The sequence below is a fragment of the Chiroxiphia lanceolata genome, chromosome 12 (assembly GCF_009829145.1).
Source record: "Chiroxiphia lanceolata isolate bChiLan1 chromosome 12, bChiLan1.pri, whole genome shotgun sequence".
NCBI classification, from domain to species: domain Eukaryota; kingdom Metazoa; phylum Chordata; class Aves; order Passeriformes; family Pipridae; genus Chiroxiphia; species Chiroxiphia lanceolata.
Genome location: NC_045648.1, coordinates 20,965,131 through 20,984,809, shown reverse-complemented (window position 1 = coordinate 20,984,809; position 19,679 = coordinate 20,965,131). Strand labels below are relative to the sequence as shown.

The 19,679-nt window shown below is 43.7% G+C and overlaps 1 protein-coding gene across 3 annotated transcripts; it reads right to left on the bottom strand.

The window, feature by feature from the left end:
* Positions 1–2,735: 2,735 nt before the first annotated feature.
* Positions 2,736–18,655, bottom strand: MCEE (methylmalonyl-CoA epimerase). Of its 3 annotated transcripts, none has more exons than XM_032699752.1 (3): positions 18,600–18,655; positions 6,713–7,053; positions 2,736–3,418 (listed from the first exon to the last, which is right to left on the bottom strand). In XM_032699752.1, the coding sequence occupies exons 1-3, from the start codon at positions 18,628–18,630 to the stop codon at positions 3,266–3,268; spliced, it is 525 nt and encodes a 174-aa protein (XP_032555643.1). In that variant the 5' UTR covers positions 18,631–18,655; the 3' UTR covers positions 2,736–3,265. The 3 variants fall into 3 exon arrangements, with proteins under 3 accessions (XP_032555643.1, XP_032555642.1, XP_032555644.1); XM_032699751.1 differs by lacking the exon at positions 18,600–18,655 and adding an exon at positions 18,255–18,459; XM_032699753.1 differs by lacking the exons at positions 2,736–3,418; positions 18,600–18,655 and adding exons at positions 4,471–5,820; positions 18,255–18,459.
* Positions 18,656–19,679: the final 1,024 nt, after the last annotated feature.

The following is a 19,679-nucleotide window of genomic DNA, read 5'->3' as shown; positions in this document are numbered from 1 at the left end:
AGTAGACAATGTAAACATCTCCATGTTTCATGGTCCTTCTGTGAGACTTCAGATTTGCAAACCTGCAAGATTAGCTTTTAAAAGGCATGAAGTTAGCTCTTTTTTCAGCTTTTTGAGTTTGCTTCTAGGTTTGTCTCATTGTAGGGAATTCATTCTACAGCCTGTTCTCCTCCCACCTAGAAGTGACTTGAGGATTACATAGAGGAAGTTAAAAAAGATATTTTGCATCATTTAATTATGAGCCCTTTAACTATCTGAGTAATGTTGATGGAGTCCAGAAAAATGTGTCTTGTCTGCCTTAGGCAGCATAAAATGGGAACTTGCTTGATCTCAGAGGGGAAAAAAGGCACATGGAGAGATTGGAACAGGGAACTTGCACTTGACAAATGACCCAAGCATGAGAAAATTAACTGGCAAAATATTAACACTTCATCTTCTGAGAAGCTTGGCATTATCAGAAAAGAAGGATTCACTGTACCTTTTTAAAGACCACCCAACCAAACAAAAAAACCAACCAAACAACAAAGGAAAAAACCCCATTGTCAAAGCCTATTTCCCTTCTGAGCTAATCAGGCTCCAGTTATCTAAATCACTGTTCTTCCTAGAAGTTGTATTCTGGTGCAACAGGGGTGTATCATTAAGTGTCCCTCCACTGGAAGAAGCAAATCACAGTTCTCTATTTCTCCAGTTTCCATCCCTGAATTTCCACTGTTTTTCTTGATGTTACTCCCTTTTTTATAATCATGGCAGTGACAAAAGTAAGGTCCCTGTTTGTAACCCCCAGCCCAACCCCTTGGTGAGTCAGAACAACAATGACTTGTGAAGGCTGTCTGATTTCAGGAGAAGGACTACATGGTCTTTACAAATATAGGGGCTGATCCTGTTCCCACTGAAGTCTATGGGAGTTCAGCTTATGAACTGGAAACTTCTCTCAGTCTTAGCTGTATTCAGATTCTGTAGCTGTCCAGCTCCTTTGGCTATTCCTTCCAAGTCTATAGCTCCAGAGGTGGAAATTCTCCTACCTTCTAGTGTATACGCAGACAAGTGAGGGGGTCTGATCCCACCAAATGATGTTTGGTGGATGTTGACTAATTTGCAGACCTACTCTTTTGGGGGAGGGTTGGGGTTTTTTTTGCTAATATCTTGACTTCCACCTTGGGAGGAGTCAGATGAAACGTATAAATTGTGAGATAGAAGTATGACTTAGGATGAACAGCATACGTCAGCTGAGGTAAAGCTAGGCATCCACAGAGCAGTCAGCCAGGGAAACTGCTGCTTTCCAGCTAAAAAGCATGACAAGCCTCTCTCTGCTAATAAGACAGGGAACACACTCAGGCAAGTGGAGTAAGTGCTGTTTACTCAAAATCTCTGTTCCCTCGTACTACATCAAGCTCCTACTCTGAGTCTATTGATAGATGTCATATACAAAAGTCCATCTCCTTCAGACGGGACAAAGAAATGGAGAATGAACCAAAGGAGCACTGCCCTGTTTTCTGTTGCACCAAACTAAGGGCATTAGATTCAAAGACTTCTGTTCAATTACCTTGACACGTAACCACTGAGGCTTCTAGTCTTGGCATTCCTGTCCCAGTTTTGCAGAAAAGATGTCTCCCTGTCTTCAACAGAATGGAAAGACAAAAGCAGCTTTGCTCATAGAATGTCTCCTAGAATGGCAGAATCATATTTCAGGAATATTAAATCATTCTGCATTTCCATCACGAGTCTTAGGATTTCTAAATTCAAACAGTTTAGAATTTAGATCACAAACTACCCTCTAAATAGTGATTTGATGAAACACAGGAACCTTGTGGAAGGCTGTGTTTTTCTTAAAATATGACAGAAGGAATATTGATTTTGAGTACAAAATTGTTTCATTAAAAAAAAAAAAGCATGGCTTTGTAGAGATGCTTTCAGAAGTAAGATTCATGAGGAAGCATCAGTGTCTTTAAAGCCCTGTTTAAATCTCAGGTCAACATTATACTTGTATTTTGTTGCAGCAAACATGACACACATCACAAATAATTCCATTCCATTAAGTAAAAACTCTCCTAGACTAAAATGAACTTACTTCATATCGAGCTGGAGCTTTTCACTGTACATGCAAACATGTAGGAAAATATAAAATTCAGATTGTGACTTAGCTAGGGAAAATTATGACTTTTTAAGGATTAAGAAAACTAGAAAGAGAGAGAGAAACCGCAAGTCTTTGATTTCTACAGTTGACATGTCAAAACAAACCTATAAAAGAAAATATCAGGACAAAGACTGCTTGGGTAATGTACACCAGTAAAGTGAAGTCTGTCCATAAATAAGTCAACCAACTGTGCCTGCAGCCTGTGACACAAGCGCGCTGGATGCTCTAAAGTTCAAGACACTCTATGGAACCAAGACTTAGGTGGCGTGTGTTTTCCACTGATCTTCTAAGTGCTCTTGCACAGGAAAACCTTATCTGTAAAGTAAGCGAAAAGATTAATCACTGCTTTTTCATGTCTCTCCCACATACCCTTCTATGGATAAAGCTTAAAAAAAAATTCAGTAACTGAAAAAACTAAAATGTGACAAGTACATTACAGTTTGAGATATATGTCAGGCAAATGATTTTTCAGGTACTCTTCTGGCATTGCCTGCATATCCACAGAGTTCATAAAACAACTAAATGATGATTTATGCATGGTAACTTCCTTGGCAGTAATTGCTATGCCAAGAAAAACTTATTTACTGATTGCAGACACCCATACAATAACAGACGGATTTTTTTATTCATGAACCAATCAATCAGTGTGAAGCACAGATGGTGAATGGTGAAAACAGAAAATACAAGGTTCATTTTTCCTTCATTTCTAAAGGGAATGTCTAAGCTATATTGTTGTCACTGAGAAGTGGGTCTCTGCTGTGAAATGTAGAACAAAATAATGTGGGTTGACCTAGAAACTGTACAGTTTCTGTGGTTACAGAGGTAAAATCATGCTGCACAGGCAACAAAACATAAATTTCTATGGTACATTTGTAACTCGGCTCATGTATTTGTCTTTTGAATCACAGAGAATTCAAGAAATGTCAAGATATTAATTCTGAAAATCATATCAGCAACAAAAAAAAAAGAAAATTACCCTAAACCTGAAGCACTATTTCAGTACTCAAAAGCTGTACTTAAATCTGTGGGAACTACAATGAACTTGTAAAGACTAAATACCACATCAACATTCCCAGCACCAGCTCAGGAGCTTCACAACTATTCCATTGTTTTATTTATGAATATTACAGCTCAAGCTTGCTCAAGTTCCACAAGGACTCCATGGCAATCTTTAGGGTGAAGAAAAATCACAGGTTTGCCATGTGCACCTATTTTTGGCTCTTCACTCAATATTCGTATCTGTTTTTTCTTCAGTTCTGTCATAGCCGCTTTTATGTCATCAACCTTATAAAAAAAATACAGTTCACACAAATTAACATATGACACTGTATTATGCAGACTTTATGCTTTAGTAATTCCTTAGTAAAATGTTATTTCTAAATTCTAATATAATTCTGAAAATAAATTAAATTATGAAACCATTTAAAACATTTAGTCTTAAAAATAAAAATAACACATTAGTTATTTGAACATTTTACAAAATGCTGTTAAAATAGATTGCTATATTTAAGACATTAATAAACTAAAATCACTCATGCACAAAGCCCATTGATTTTTTTTATGTTGTTACTTTATAAGGATTCCATAAATAACCTAAACTCTGCATTACTATTACTAGGAAGATCATATTGCTTTCAAACTATCCATAATTAAAGAAAAATGCCTCCCTTTCTAATTGATGACAGAACACTGACTCGTTAGATGCTGGTGAAAAGGCAGAGCAATGGGCAGAAGGGAAAAGGAAAGGCCCTTTTAGATTTATATATCCTCCTTCTGAGTAGGTTAAGGTTCATAAAATTTCCTAAGGAAAAAAGCTTGGAAATATCAAAAATATACCCAGAATAGGACCTGGTCTTTCTATTGAACTTAACTATAATAGTAGCCATTAATATTTCAGTACAGTTTCCTACAGAAATACATAATTAACAAAAATATGCCTACGCTGCATAGTGTGATCTGAAGTCTGATGTCATGAAATCTGAATTTTCCAAAACCTTAAATGCACTTTTTTAAATAATAAAGTTAACACTCATTATAGCAAATCCAATAATCAATAATCAATAAAGACCTAGAACTAAAATAACAGCATCGCTATTTTTCAAGACTGGAGTGCCTGGAGATAATTTGCCGAATAAACTCTCATGATGCCATTGCAGGGAAGAAGGAAATACCTGACTTTAATTCAGAGCAACAGGCATCACCTAATTCCTACTCATTTGCAGCAGTTTTGTTCACATATATTCTACACTCACTTCAGTTCTTCCCACACACAACTACCAGACTACTAAAAGCAAAGAGAAAATGGCTGTCAGGTTTTATCTGCCCTGAAGTGGCCTCTCTTACTCTACGAAGTGTCCAGCATGCTTTTCACTGCAGGTATTCAATTCAATTATGACTGGTCAGGAGTAATTTAATTTCTTCTTAAAGTATTTATCTTATATGAAACAAGTTCCCTATCAAAACATCTATCTAAATTTTCCTTTGTACAAGATGGAAGAAATTAAGAGTGTTTTGATAAACTTGTTAGGCTTCCTCTTCAGTATGGAAAGGATTTTTTCAATTCTGCTTTTTGCAATAAAACTGTTCACAGAACGATATTTCTACAAAATATTTTTTTAAATTTCAAAGGAACAATCAATTGACACTGACATTCTTTAATAGTTTTTATTAAAACCATTTTTACTCAACTTGGAAGACTATTTACCTTTGAAATGGTAAGATTTTCCATTCTGAGAATGGGAAATTGGAGGAGGGAGGTTAACATCTTTATGACTGACAATGGTAGGGACCAGATTTGTTTTTCAGTCCCACTTAAATACCAGTTTAACGATGGATAGCTTTTTTCTCTGCATAAATTAGTCTGTAATTTTCCATTTATTTTTACCTGGAGACAAACATGACTGACTTAGGACAATCTTTTTCTTAATTTCTTAATTTTTAAACATTATTATTATTTTTGTGTAGAGATTATATTAATGAGTCACAAGACTTCATTTAGGAAAATCTGATTGCACTAGTTTACCCGATTCATTGAAACTATCTGTTAGATTATGACTCCTGGTTTGCTTGACCTACTGTACAGAGTTATAAATTTTCTTTTTTAACAGAAGATTCTACATTGTCCAACATAATGCCTTTCCAGTTATTTTGTCAAAAGGAAAAAAAAAAAAGGAAAACTGTAAATGTAGCAAGCTGTGTTTGCAATGCTTATTGTCCCCTGTCTCCTCTGAGGCTGGTTGTGTCGCTTGTCACTGTTTGAAATGGGTGCTGGGCTCTTCTTGAGAGGGTTGCCACACTTGATGTTAAATGCCTCATTGGCTTCTTCTAAAGTTTCCAGTACAGGTAACACATAAATGACTTTTTTGTCCCATTCTTCTCAATTTTCATAATCAAATTGAGAAGTAAATGACTTTCCTTGACAACCATCTGGTTCATCTGCAACAAGATCACATCTCATACAAAATGGAGATCTACATAGAACAATTTCAGCTGCTAACACATATTTAAACTTCTTAAACAGTATTACATATACTTGAAACCCTTGGGAGCTTTGAGCTCTTTTTGCTGAGAAATGCCTACAATTTCTTTCTCTTGTACCTGTAAGTGAGAACCACTGGTCTTACAGAAGGCTGGAGGTTTTTATCATTCTTAATGCAAATTGCTTCTTTCTTCTACATTCCCATTTCCTAACAATTAGGGTCAATTTAAACAGAATTAATTTTCCTACTCTTGATCATGGGCAATTAAGCAAACTCAATGCAAGAAAAGTTGCAATGTCTACGTGTATGCAAAATTTCTCAATTCCCAATGAGAGCACACAACTGCAAACACTGGTCTTTATAGATGTACTGTGAAAACAATTTTTACTCACATCAGTAATCCCATTACTTTTTAATATTACACTTTGCATAATTACAGCTGGAAATAATAGTTTGCAAGACTCAGCTCTGTAAAATATTTAAAACATATAGGCAGCAGCATAAAATTTTGCATCAAATAGGTACACTAAGTCGCGAGCACACTAAATAAGTACTTTACCCAGCACCTTTACATCTCTTCCAGACCAATCTCTCTTTGCTGGGCAGGGAAGAACAGGACAGAAGGCACTCTAGAGGCTTTACTCTGTTTGGTAAACACAACTGACAAGCTCTTTTGACTTCTGTATATAATTATCAACTAAATATCAAACAGGAAGAAACTTTCTAAAATCTAAGTTATGCCTTAGCTTAAACCTGCAACTCTCTTTTCCCACTGTATGTCCTTCTATGTCAGGAAGTTGACACCTATCCAACCCTGTTCAGAAGTCCTTGGGGGTCTCCACCTTCCATAGTGGCTACTTAACCCTTCCTTCCCCAATTTAGTCTTTATAGCACACAAGAGGAAAAAATGATCATGTAGCTCATGACACTGAACTGTGATTTCCAAAACTGAAAAAAAGGCATGTTTAAGACTTCTTACGAAATAAAAATTCTCACAGTTATGACAGCCTTATATATTTGTTCTTGACACAGGTCAAACCTATGAAAAAATAAGCACACTTTAATATATCTCATTATGTAATATATTGTGTTAAAATACCTCAATGCAGATATGATGCATTCCTCCAGTCTTGTTTTTTTGCAGAAAACTTGCAATGGGACTTTTCTCTCCTAAAGGATGTAGAAGTTCCAGTTTGGTATTTCCCAGCTCCACAAAAACAGTGTAGACACCATGTTCAGGAAGAGCAACAGTCTCGCTCACCTGGGCTCCCAACACATCTCTGTACAAGGACTGAGCCTTCTCCAGATCAGGCACTGCAATGGCCACATGGTTAAGTCGGCCCAGTTTCCACAAACAGCTTGGAATATTCTGTGAAAAGGACTTTGATGATGACAGAGTTCTTACTGTGGGAGCTGATGTCTGCAATCTGGTAAGAAGCCCTGAAAAAGAGTGAATAGCACTCAGACAATGCTTTTGAGAAGGTATCAATACCTACTCCTTCCCCTTTAAGGGCTACAGGACAGCAATGTCATTTAGCTCAGTGAACATTTTTTTCAGAGACTAAGTAAATATTCAGAAGTATAAAAAAACCCCAAAACCCCAAACCAGACTCAAATCTAGTGTAAATCCTTACATATGCCTGTTAAAAAGAGGAATACATGACCAACTGTAACAGTCAACTGTATAGTGTGCTCAACAGCACATTCTGAATCTTTCAGAGCTTCTTACAAAATAAGAGAAATTAGGATATGGCTATACATCTCCAGTTATAGCAAACCAACAAGAAAACCCAGATGAAACCTCAGATAAAACTAATACTGCAAGATCCAAAAGATAAAAGACTTTAGCTCTCAGCTGTCAGGACTAACTCCAGCAAGGAATTAAATGTCATGTTACATCTGAGGCTTAAGGAATCCTAAAATCTCCTTAGTTTGATTTTTTATCTTTCTTCAGTTATTAAGTCACTTGCCCTTCTTACTTTTCACATGCCATACAGGTCTTATACTTTGTTTTACTGATCTATTTTAAGATGCTTAGAAATGTTTCAGTTCTAAGTACTTTGCACAATATCATGTCCAACGGACCAATAATAATTTAGATTATCTTTAAAGGCCAAAATCATAATAGTTTGCTTAATTTAACTGGTGCCACTGACTTCAGTGTGACTTACTAAAGAAAAAGAATATGATCTGGCTCATCATAAATTAAAAGTTAATTATAAAAGAATACTGGATGACCACATGACACAAAGGTTAGGGCCAACAAGTAGAGAAAAGATGAAGAAGTCATGGAGAAGCACTCATGGCCAGGCTTCGCGAACGAAGATTTGGGAAGGGCTCTACCCACGCTTGTTGCAAGCACGTCGGTGGCTAAAAAGACCAGTACGAGACAGGCATGTCCGGTTGCAAAAGGCACAGCAGAAAGACTCCCCAGGTGGTACACTCTGCAAGGCACGATTCTTTCTGCATTGTCTTTTCTCCTCAAGAGTGATCCTGCGTGCGTTCTCAAAAGCATCAGCAGCGTTATAGATAGTGTGTCTCCAGACTTCCCGATTGGAGGCCAGAGTAGACCAGTTATGTTGGTCATGAAAAAGGACTTAGATTCTATCTCCAGAACTCTTCAAAGACTGCTCTGACAAGGCAATGCTGATCTTTGCCCTGTGTCACATTGCTGCGTTGGTTACAAGTAGTTATAGGGTTGCTTGTTTTATTAAAAAAATCACAAAAACCCCCTAACATATGAAACAAGGATACTTACAAACAAATTACATTAAAGATTAATCTGTCAGAGTACTAGAATCTGGAGAGGGTGGGGAGGAATTGTGATCGTATCCATTTTTTCCAGCACCAGAATTCGAATAAGATGAGAGGATATATTCACAAAAGCCACACTTCAATTCCATGCCAGTTTGCTTTAGGCCAAGTCAGAGTCCCCAATGCCTCCAGGCCAAGCCAGAGGCACTGCAGCATTTTGGAAGTCTTTGAGGCATTCTTAGCTTTAAATTCACAAATGTGCTACTTTGCTAAGTGTGCTGGTTTGAAAGTTAACCAGCAGAGGAAACCAAGCCAACTCAAAGAGAGATTACAAGTCAGAATAACAATTTAATAAAATAATACAATAAGTACAACCACACAGACAAGCAACAGGCACTAACCCACAAAAGCCCAAATGTACAACCCAGCACCCCGGGGCACAAACAAAGCAGTGCTACCTGGGCCCCCCCTTGAGTCCAAAGCAAAGGGAGAAGGGAAAAACCTGCTGATGGGAGAGCTGCTGCAGTCCAACCAAAAGTGGTAACTGTAGTCCGGCCAAGGGTGGTGATGAGCTGCAGGTTGAGAGCGACGAGCTGCAGTCCTCCTCTGGATCCCACGAGTGGTAAAAGGGTTCCGAAACTCCAGGTTTATATACTCTCCAGTTCAGGTGGGAATGTTCAGTCCTCCCCTCAGAGCGGGGAATTCCATAAAAGGGTATGAGGGTGCTCATTCCATAAAAGGATATGAGGGTGCTCAGGAACATTACCCCCCCCCCCCCCCCTCGCAGGCCTCTACTGACAACAGTTTCTGGGAAATGGCATGGAGGGCTATAGAATACACAGTTTGGGCTATACCCATTCAGTGATGAATCGGTCCCAGCTGTTCTAACCAGGACATTATCCACCCCTTATTCTATGCCGTCCATGTCATGCCCAAATTAACCCCCTTAAAAACTATGTCTCCTTAAAACTATATACACTTATATATATATATATATATATACAATGAAACATTACAAACCATTCTCACTCAAAATAAGGTCCCCTTGTGGTACACAACGTGTCTCCCCATCTTTTTGCATTACCCACCAGGTGGAACCAGGTCCTTGAGCAAAAACAATCCCTCGGATGGGTTTGCCTTTGCTTGAGGTGGGACTAATCCAAACAGTCTTCCCTAACATTCCTCTCATATGCACCACAGGGACTTTATCTCCATCTACAGTATGCAAAAGTTCTGATTGAGCAGGGCCAGCTCGATTGATGGAGCCTCGGGTGTTGACCAACCAGGTGGCCTTTGCTAAATGCAGCTCCCAGTGTTTGAAAGTCTCCCCACACAGTGCCTTCAGGGTGGTTTTCAGCAGTCCATTGCACCGCTCAACTTTTCCAGCCGCTGGTGCATGGTAGGGGATATGATACACCCACTCAATGCCGTGCTCTTTGGCCCAGGTGTCTACGAGGCCATTCTTGAAATGGGTCCCATTATCAGACTCAATTCTCTCCGGGGTGCCATGTCGCCACAGGACTTGTTTTTCAAGGCCCAGGATGGTATTCCGGGCAGTGGCATGAGGCACAGGGTATGTCTCCAGCCATCCAGTACTTCCTTCTACCATGGTCAGTACATAGTGCTTGCCTTGGCGGGTTTTGGGGAGTGTGATGTAGTCAACTTGCCAGGCTTCCCCATACCTGTACTTTGACCACCGTCCACCATACCATAGAGGCTTCACCCTCTTGGCCTGCTTGATGGCAGCACATGTCTCACAGTCATGGATGACCTGTGAGACAATGTCCTTGGTTAAGTCCACCCCTCGGTCACGAGCCCATCTGTATGTTGCATCTCTCCCCTGGTGACCGGAGGCATCATGGGCCCATCGAGCCAGAAATAATTCTCCTTTGTGCTGCCAATCCAGATCTACCTGAGAGACTTTAATCCTGGCAGCTCGGTCCGCCTGCTCGTTGTTACGATGCTCCTCAGTAGCCCGTTTCTTGCCTACATGAGCGTCTACGTGACCGACCTTCACACTCAGCTTCTCTACCCGGCCAGCGATGTCCTGCCACATCTCTGCCGCCCAGATGGGTTTCCCTTGGCGCTGCCAGTTGGCCTTTTTCCATCGTTCCAGCCATCCCCACAGAGCATTGGCCACCATCCATGAGTCAGTGTAGAGATAGAGTCTTGGCCACTTCTCTCGTTCAGCTATATCCAAAGCCAACTGAACGGCTTTAAGCTCTGCAAACTGACTTGACCCACCTTGTCCTTCAGTCGCTTCTGCAACTCGCCGTGTGGGGCTCCATACGGCTGCCTTCCATTTTCGGTTTGTCCCTACCATGCGACAGGAGCCATCCGTGAAGAGTGCATATCGCCTTTCATCTGCTGGTAGCTTATCATATGGTGGGGCCTCCTCAGCCCGTGTCACCTGCTCTTCTTCTTCTTCAGAGGATAGTCCAAAACTCTCACCTTCGGGCCAATTGGTGATAATTTCCAGAATCCCAGGGCGATTAGGATTCCCTATCCGGGTTCGCTGCGTGATCAGAGCGATCCACTTACTCCATGTGGCATCGGTGGCGTGATGTGTAGAAGGAACTTTTCCCTTGAACATCCAGCCCAGCACTGGTAGTCGGGGTGCCAGGAGGAGCTGCACTTCGGTGCCGATCACTTCTGAGGCAGCTCGAACTCCTTCATAAGCAGCCAGGATCTCTTTCTCAGTTGGTGTATAGCTGGCTTCAGATCCTTTGTATCCCCGACTCCAGAATCCCAGCGGTCGTCCGCGGGTCTCCCCAGGCACCTTCTGCCAGAGGCTCCAGGAAGGGCCATTCTTCCCGGCTGCAGTGTAGAGCACATTCTTCACGTCCTGTCCTGTCCTTACTGGCCCAAGGGCTACCGCATGGGCAATCTCCTGTTTAATTTGTTCAAAGGCTTGTTGTTGTTCAGGGCCCCACTGGAAATCATTTTTCTTCCGTGTCACAAGGTAGAGAGGGCTTACAATCTGGCTATACTCGGGGATATGCATCCTCCAAAAGCCCACAGCGCCTAGGAAAGCCTGTGTTTCCTTCTTGCTGGTTGGTGGGGACATGGCTGCTATTTTGTTAATCACCTCCATTGGAATTAGGCGGCGTCCATCTTGCCACTTCACTCCTAGGAACTGAATTTCCTGAGCAGGTCCCTTGACCTTACTCTGTTTAATGGCAAAACCAGCTCTTAGGAGAATCTGGATTATCTTCTCTCCTTTCTCGAAGACTTCGCCCGCTGTGTTCCCCCATACAATGATGTCGTCAATGTACTGTAGATGTTCTGGAGCCTCGCCCTTTTCCAGTGCAGTCTGGATCAGTCCATGGCAAATGCTGGGACTGTGTTTCCACCCCTGAGGCAGTCGATTCCAAGTGTACTGCACACCTCTCCAAGTGAAAGCAAATTGTGGTCTGCACTCCGCTGCCAAAGGAATGGAGAAAAAAGCATTGGCAATGTCAATGGTGGCATACCACTTGGCTGCCTTGGACTCCAGCTCGTACTGGAGCTCCAGCATGTCCGGCACAGCAGTACTCAGGGGTGGTGTGACTTCATTGAGTCCACGGTAATCCACTGTCAGCCTCCACTCTCCGCTGGATTTACGCACTGGCCATATAGGGCTATTAAAGGGTGAGTGAGTCTTGCTGACCACCCCCTGGCTCTCCAGGTCACGGATCATCTTATGTATAGGGGTCACAGAGTCTCGGTCGGTGCGGTATTGCCGACGGTGCACTGTTGCTGTGGCTATCGGTACCAACTGTTCTTCAACCTTCAGCAGTCCCACAGCAGAGGGGTCCTCTGAGAGACCAGGCAAGGTGTTCAACTGTCTAATTTCCTCTGTCTCCACAGTAGCTATGCCAAAAGCCCAGCGAAGTCCTTTTGGGTCTTTGAAATACCCACTCCTCAGGTAATCTATGCCAAGGATGCACGGGGCCTCTGGGCCAGTCACGATGGGGTGTCTGTGCCATTCCTTCCCAGTCAGGCTCACTTCAGCTTCCAGTACAGTCAGCTGTTGGGATCCCCCTGTTACCCCAGAAATAGAGATGGATTCTGCCCCTACGTATCTTGATGGCATTAAAGTGCATTGTGCGCCGGTGTCCACTAAGGCCTTATATCTTTGTGGCTCTGGTGTGCCAGGCCACCGAATCCACACTGTCCAATAGACTCGATTGTCCCTCTCCTCTACCTGGCTAGAGGCAGGGTACCCCTAATCCCGGTCATGGTACTCGTTGTGCTCTTCTTGTGAGTATGACCTGGAGGTCCCTTCAAGAGGATCAGACGTATCATCATTCCTGTACCGTCTGGAGTCTTGCCCACGAGAGACTGGAGCAACATTTACCCTTGAAGAGTTCCTTGTGGCACTTGTTCCTCTTTTCAGTTCACGTACCCGGGCTGCTAAGGAAGAGGTGGGTTTCCCATCCCACTTCCTCATATCTTCTCCGTGCTCACGGAGGTAAAACCATAGATTACCACATGGAGTGTGTTCTCTCTCCTTAGCTGGGGGACGCTGGCTCCTAATAGCAGAGACTCTTGTTTGTCCTGGCGCGATATGGAAGATCCCTTCCTTAATTTCTTCTCTTAGCTTCTGGTGTCCCTCTTCAATCTTCTCTTCCAGGCTTCGGACATGTTTGGCCAGTTTGGTTTCCACACATGAGACGTGGGCTCGCAGTGGAGCGGTGACAGTGTCTTCATAAATCCTGAGTTTACTGACCAACGCGCCCACCTTGTCCTCTCCTTCCCTCCATTGCAGCGTTGCTAAGTAGCGGGAATACATTTCTGGCCCGAGTCGTGCAAACTTTAACCACATCTGGGATGTGCACTGTACAGCATCTGGACTTTTAGGGAATCTTTCATCCTCTGAAAAGATTATCTCCAGTACAGCTAATTCTCTTAAACACCGGATACCTTGTTCCATCGTGTTCCACTGTCCTTGCTGTACGTGGAGGTCCTCCTTACAAAGGTATCTCTCCCTCACACTGGACAACAGTCGCCGCCAGAGGCTGAGAGTTTCCTGCCTCCTTCCAATCCCCTGGTCAATGACTACATCTCGAGACAGGGATCCCAGCTGTCTGGCTTCACTCCCATCTAGGATTGTATCGTTAGCTGCGGCATCCCAGATTCGGAGCAGCCAGGTCAGAATGGACTCATTCGCCTGTCGTGTGAACTCTCTCCGGAGCTCACGTAGCTCACCCAGGGATAGGGACCGAGTGATTATTTCTGGCTCTGTCTCCTCCGGTGGATGTGAAGGTCCTGCCTCTTCATCATCATTTGCTATACGGACTGATTTAGTCTTTGATTTCCTTTTCTGGACAGGGGCGACTGCTATTGGTTTGGGTTGTTCTTCTGGCTCCTCGATGGTTTGTGTGGACACGGTGCCGGTTGATTCATTTCTTTCTCCCTCTGACTCAGTTGTGGTTTGGGTGGACGTGGTGCCTATGGATCTGCTCCTTCTCTCCTCCCCCTGACAGCACTGTACCATGTCAAGTAGTGTCCGGTAGGCAGTGGCCAGGGCCCAGCAGGTTGCTGTGAGCTGACCATCTCTGGAGCTGCCAGAGCATTTTCCCTTCACCAGTCTTATCATGCTAACAGGATCCTGCAGTTGTTCAGGGGTGAATTTCCAGATCATTGGAGGAGAAAACTTCTCCAAATACTGGCCGATGTCCTCCCACTTCCCGTGCCACTCAGCATTATCTGCTCCCAGGGCAGGCGTCCAAACAACCTCCCTAGAAGGCCCTGTTCTGACCCTAAACATGGTGTAGACAGTACAGAGCAGACAAAGCAACACTAACAATAACATTATGCTGTCCTTAACATCAAAAGGGAACTCAATATTTTCAAAAACTGTCGTAGCAGGTCTGAAGGGGAAGAAGGAGGTGAGAGGTTGGAAACAACCATTCCCCCCTGTTTCCCCAAAGGGCTGGGTGCGATTTTTAATGAGGCCCCAGAGGTAGCAACCCAAACCAGGACAGGCAAACAGGACTGAATACACATTTACAATGAAACTCATTGCTTCTGATGTTATGATGACATAAATATAGTAAACTAATAAAGCAATTTGGATCCCTCTCCCTGGTTTTAAAAAGAGCATCAAAACAGGCAAATAGTTCCCCATTTGTGGAAATATGAACATGCTCAGATACAACATCCACGTGAATGCATCAAACAACATGGTGATCAGGGAGTTTCTATATCCAAATAGACAAATGCTTAAAATGAAATTGTGATTCTGACTTCTCTCTCTCTGCCCCACGTTGGGCGCCAAAATTGTGCTGGTTTGAAAGTTAACCAGCAGAGGAAACCAAGCCAACTCAAAGAGAGATTACAAGTCAGAATAACAATTTAATAAAATAATACAATAAGTACAACCACACAGACAAGCAACAGGCACTAACCCACAAAAGCCCAAATGTACAACCCAGCACCCCGGGGCACAAACAAAGCAGTGCTACCTGGGCCCCCCCTTGAGTCCAAAGCAAAGGGAGAAGGGAAAAACCTGCTGATGGGAGAGCTGCTGCAGTCCAACCAAAAGTGGTAACTGTAGTCCGGCCAAGGGTGGTGATGAGCTGCAGGTTGAGAGCGACGAGCTGCAGTCCTCCTCTGGATCCCACGAGTGGTAAAAGGGTTCCGAAACTCCAGGTTTATATACTCTCCAGTTCAGGTGGGAATGTTCAGTCCTCCCCTCAGAGCGGGGAATTCCATAAAAGGGTATGAGGGTGCTCATTCCATAAAAGGATATGAGGGTGCTCAGGAACATTCCCCCCCCCCCCCCCCTCGCAGGCCTCTACTGACAACAGTTTCTGGGAAATGGCATGGAGGGCTATAGAATACACAGTTTGGGCTATACCCATTCAGTGATGAATCGGTCCCAGCTGTTCTAACCAGGACAGCTAAGAGATTGTACCAAGCCTGCCCTGAGATTCTGGATGCCCTGCAATAACCAAGGACAGCCTGCCCTGACTCCGGGAACTCTGGGAGGGCAGTAGTAGCTGTAATAAATCAGTTTATCTTCACTGCATGAAACTTAGAACTACCATTCCACGGGAATTCAAGACTCTACAGCCATCAGTTAATTTTTCTTCCCAACGACAATTTATGTAATCCTTTAAGCCTTTCTGAGCATTGTGCTGTGATGGAAGAAGAAATGTTTGTGTGCATTTGACACTTAGAATTACAACATGCAAAGTACATGTTACCAAGCACTTAGTATCACAAAAGTCTATTCAGAATCAACATCCTACATTAAACTATTTCCAGAAACTTGTCCAGTTCTGCAGGTCACTGCCCTGGACTATTTCTTGCCAGACTTTCACAAAGTCTATCCTGTCATCTCCTTCGTCTCAGCCAGGAGTTCTGGACAATTCTTCTTCACTTGTTACCTTTAGGTTCTCATACTGGTATAGTACAGCAACTACTTTTCAACTTTTTATGTGTTCAAAAAATCCCCTAGCAACCTCTACACAGAAAAATTCTTGGTTTTGAGATGTCTATGCTGAAACTATTTTGTAGATAGACTTCCTATCTAAATGCATCTGGATGAGGGGTGATCAAAGCAATTCCGTGAGGAAGCAATACTGTGCAATGCCTATAATGTACAACATAAGAAACATGCAGTGTCTAGGCAACATGATTAGAAACGTGGATAATTAACTAGAGTTTGACCAGATCAACAGAGTAAATAATGTGTTAAAAAAAGCAAAAAAACCCCCAATAGTCTTTTGTATCCACCTGATACACCTTCTACTGAAGCAGCTCAGTTTCCTACAGTAACTTTTAAAGACCTGATTCAATTCTTGCTGAAGAGAAATTCTTCCACTTGGAGAAGGAGTGTATTCTCCAAATGAGAAAAATCCTTTGAAACAGAAGGATCCCTTACTATACCATTTGTTATGTTTCCCAGAGCCTTTTATTATTTTATTCTTTCTTCCAAATATGAACAGACCACAGTTCAATAGAAATACTACTGATGCAGGGTTTTCTCCAAGCAATCTTTACTAATAGGAAATACTAAGATTTTTCCCATTCTTTTTTACATCTCCCATCTGTAATTCTTGCTGCACTTCACTCAGGGCATATGACTACATGGTTATTATAGTTTAATTTGTATTTTTTCTATTTTCAAGTAAATTGACAGAGACAGATTGTTACTCAGCTATTACTGAAGCAATAGCAAAAATAGCAACAGAAAATGTTCTTTCTGTTGGGTTCTGCCCAATAAATATTTGATTTTTGTGGCGTTTCCTGGAAAGACAATAAATTGAAAAAGTGAAGTATATTCCTAGGATTCTTGTAAAGTCAAAAATACTTAAATGCCCACTCATATGGACATTTATTCCATGAAGTCTTGTGAATTTACCCTAGCTCTAGTCATATGTGTATAGAGCATTAATTTTAAACCCATAATTGAATTGACTGAGATTAAACAAAAAGCATTCGCATTTTTCTTGCATTACCTAGATTAGTAACTATATAGATTACTTAAAATTCTAATCTTCTTCTAATCCAATAATCAGAAAATGATCCTGCAGTAAAAAAAGCCTTTTCAGCAAACTTCAGATTGAAAACCCATTACTTTCATGTCTCAGGAAAAAACCACTTATATTTATTTATATATCAAACAACTAGTCCTATTAACTGTTGTGGCTAATTTCTTCAATCAGAAAAGCATTTCTCCACTGACTTACAGAATTATTCAAGTAATTATTAAGTTTCTCTAGTGTTAAAAAACATTACTTTCTGTGAGTCTTGTGAAGCCAGCAGACATGACTGAAGCGTCCATCCAAGTATCTGTCCTGCCTGAAAAGCCTTCATATGCCGACCCAAATCACATGTGAAGTTGCTTCTCCTGGTATACACAGCATTTGCCCCTACTGTTTTTTGCTTTTTAATATCTCATTTCTCAAACACTGACAACCAAATCTGATTTTGACTTGCTATTTTGTCCTTTAGAGAAGATCCAGCTGACCCTGCTCTTATAGATGAATGCTGGCTTCCTAGCCTCAGTGATACTGCAGAATATATGGAACCTTTTCCAGCTTCATTTAAAGAACATTTTTAAATTGGTCTATTTGGGTTTTATTCTGTTCATGGTTGACTGATCTACTAGTAGTATGCACATCAGAGTTAAAATGTAGTTATACCAGGTGAGGCTTACATTCTGTGACAGAGCAGATTATGAACATGAAGTAACAAGTCCCATAAACTGAGATCCCCATCCCTCAAATGCTGATTCATAGGCTTGGTGCTCCTAACATGGGGCACTGTTCATTGACTTACATGGCTAAGGAATCAAACACAAACCAAAGCCAACTGAATTGAGTCAGGTTCTCTGCGGGGAGGTTTTACAACAGTGGGTTGCAGTGAGAACCCCATGACTGGGCACTGCTCTATTGTCAACCATTTCAGGTGGAGAAGAGCTCCCAAGCATGGAGAGGATGCTCTCACCACAGGGAGCCTAGCACACAGGGGCTGTGTGTTGTTAGCCCTCTGGACCACATGGAGCAAGGGTCATCCTTAAATCCCAGCAATTTCAAGGCAGCGGGAGCATCCTGGGAACTCAGTCAGCCAACTAAGCTTAGGTCATCCATAGCGCTGCTCTGCTGGGAGCTGGAGGGGGCTTTTGGGAATCAGACAGGCTTCACAGGTCACAAAGACTGAGCTCTGGTTTCTTCCATCAAAGAGCAGCTACACAAAGGTGTTTTCTTTACCAGTATCCTACTGATCGATCACTGACAGCGCCGGTTCTCTCATTCACTTTTCTCTTGCCGTCTGTGGCTACCAAGTAAAATAGTGTGGTTTAGGTATGGCGAGTTTAACCTACCCTCGCTTATTAGTAAGAGAGAAAACAGTCTAGGTTATCATAACGAACGGGAAATGATGTTGAATTTCACCTCCAAAAAAGCCAAGCTCCGACTTAAAAAAGCTAAGCTCCTCCTTGCGCCTCAAGTTTGGAATTTGCTGCATAAATTCACTCTAAGCCAGCTAATGCCAGTTGTTAATATGCCCGTGAATTGGATCGGGAGACCTTGTTTCTACTGAAAAAGCAGTGGTTTCGTCTGGCCTGGGAGGCGCTCATGGAGATCGCCCTGCCAGCCCCGGCACGGAGCGGGGCTGGGGCTCCGGCCGGGCGGGCACCGAGCGCGGCGGGCACGGCGCTCCCCCCAGCCCTGGTACCGCCCGCCCCGTTCCTGCCCCCGCCCGCCCCGGTCCCGGCCTGTTCCCGCCCGGCCCGTTACCGGCCGCCCCGCGCCGCAGCACCACCGCCATGTCCGGGTCGCCCCGCCCCGCGGGTGGGGGCGCGGCGCCGGGGGCGGATCACGGCGAGGGGCCGCGCCCGCAGCTCGGCGCCCATTGGGCCCGCGGCGCGCCGTGAGGGGAGCGCCGTGAGGGGAGCGCCGTGAGGGGAGCGCCGTGAGGGGAGCGCCGTGAGGGGAGCGCCGTGAGGGGAGCGCCGTGAGGGGAGCGCCGTGAGGGGAGCGCCGTGAGGGGAGCGCCGTGAGGGGAGCGCCGTGAGGGGAGCGCCGTGAGGGGAGCGCCGTGCCCGCCGCTGGGCGCTGCCTGGAGCTGGGGGAGCGCTGCCAAGGGGGCCAAACATAGCCAGAGACATCTGCAGAGAGAGCGCTTCTGACCAAATCACACGGGATCACAGGATCGATGAGGCTGGAAAACACTTCTGAGACCATGGAGTCCAACCTGTGACTGAACACCACCTTGTCAGCCAGACCACTGCACTCAGTGCCACGTCCATTCTTTCCTTAAACACCTCCAGGGAAGATGACTCCACCACCTCCCCGGGCAGCCCATTCCAATGTCTGATCACCCTTCCTGAGAAGAAATTCTACCTAATGTCCAACCTAAACCTCCCCTGGCACAGCTTAAGACTGTCCTCTTGTTCTGTCCCATGTTCCCTGGGAGCAGAGCCCGACCCCCACCTGGCTCCACTCTCCTGTCAGGGAGTTGATGAGAGCAGTAAAGTTCCCCTGAGCCTCCTTTTCTCCAGGCTGAGCCCCCCCCAGCTCCTTCAGCCGCTCTTCATCAGACTTGTACCCCAGACCCTTCACCAGCTGCATTGCCCTTCTCTGGACACGCTCCAGCACCTGGATGTCCTTCCTGAATTGAAGGGCCCAAAACTGACCTCAGGATTGAAGGTGTGGCCTTACCAGTGCTGAGTACAGGGCAAGAATCACTTCTAGTCCTGCTGGCCACGCTATTCCTGGTACGGGCCAGGATGCCATAAAGCATGGCCGGCTGCTGATGCTGCATTCCTGTTGTGTCAGGTACAGCACACTGCAGGCTGCTGAGATACATCCCAAATA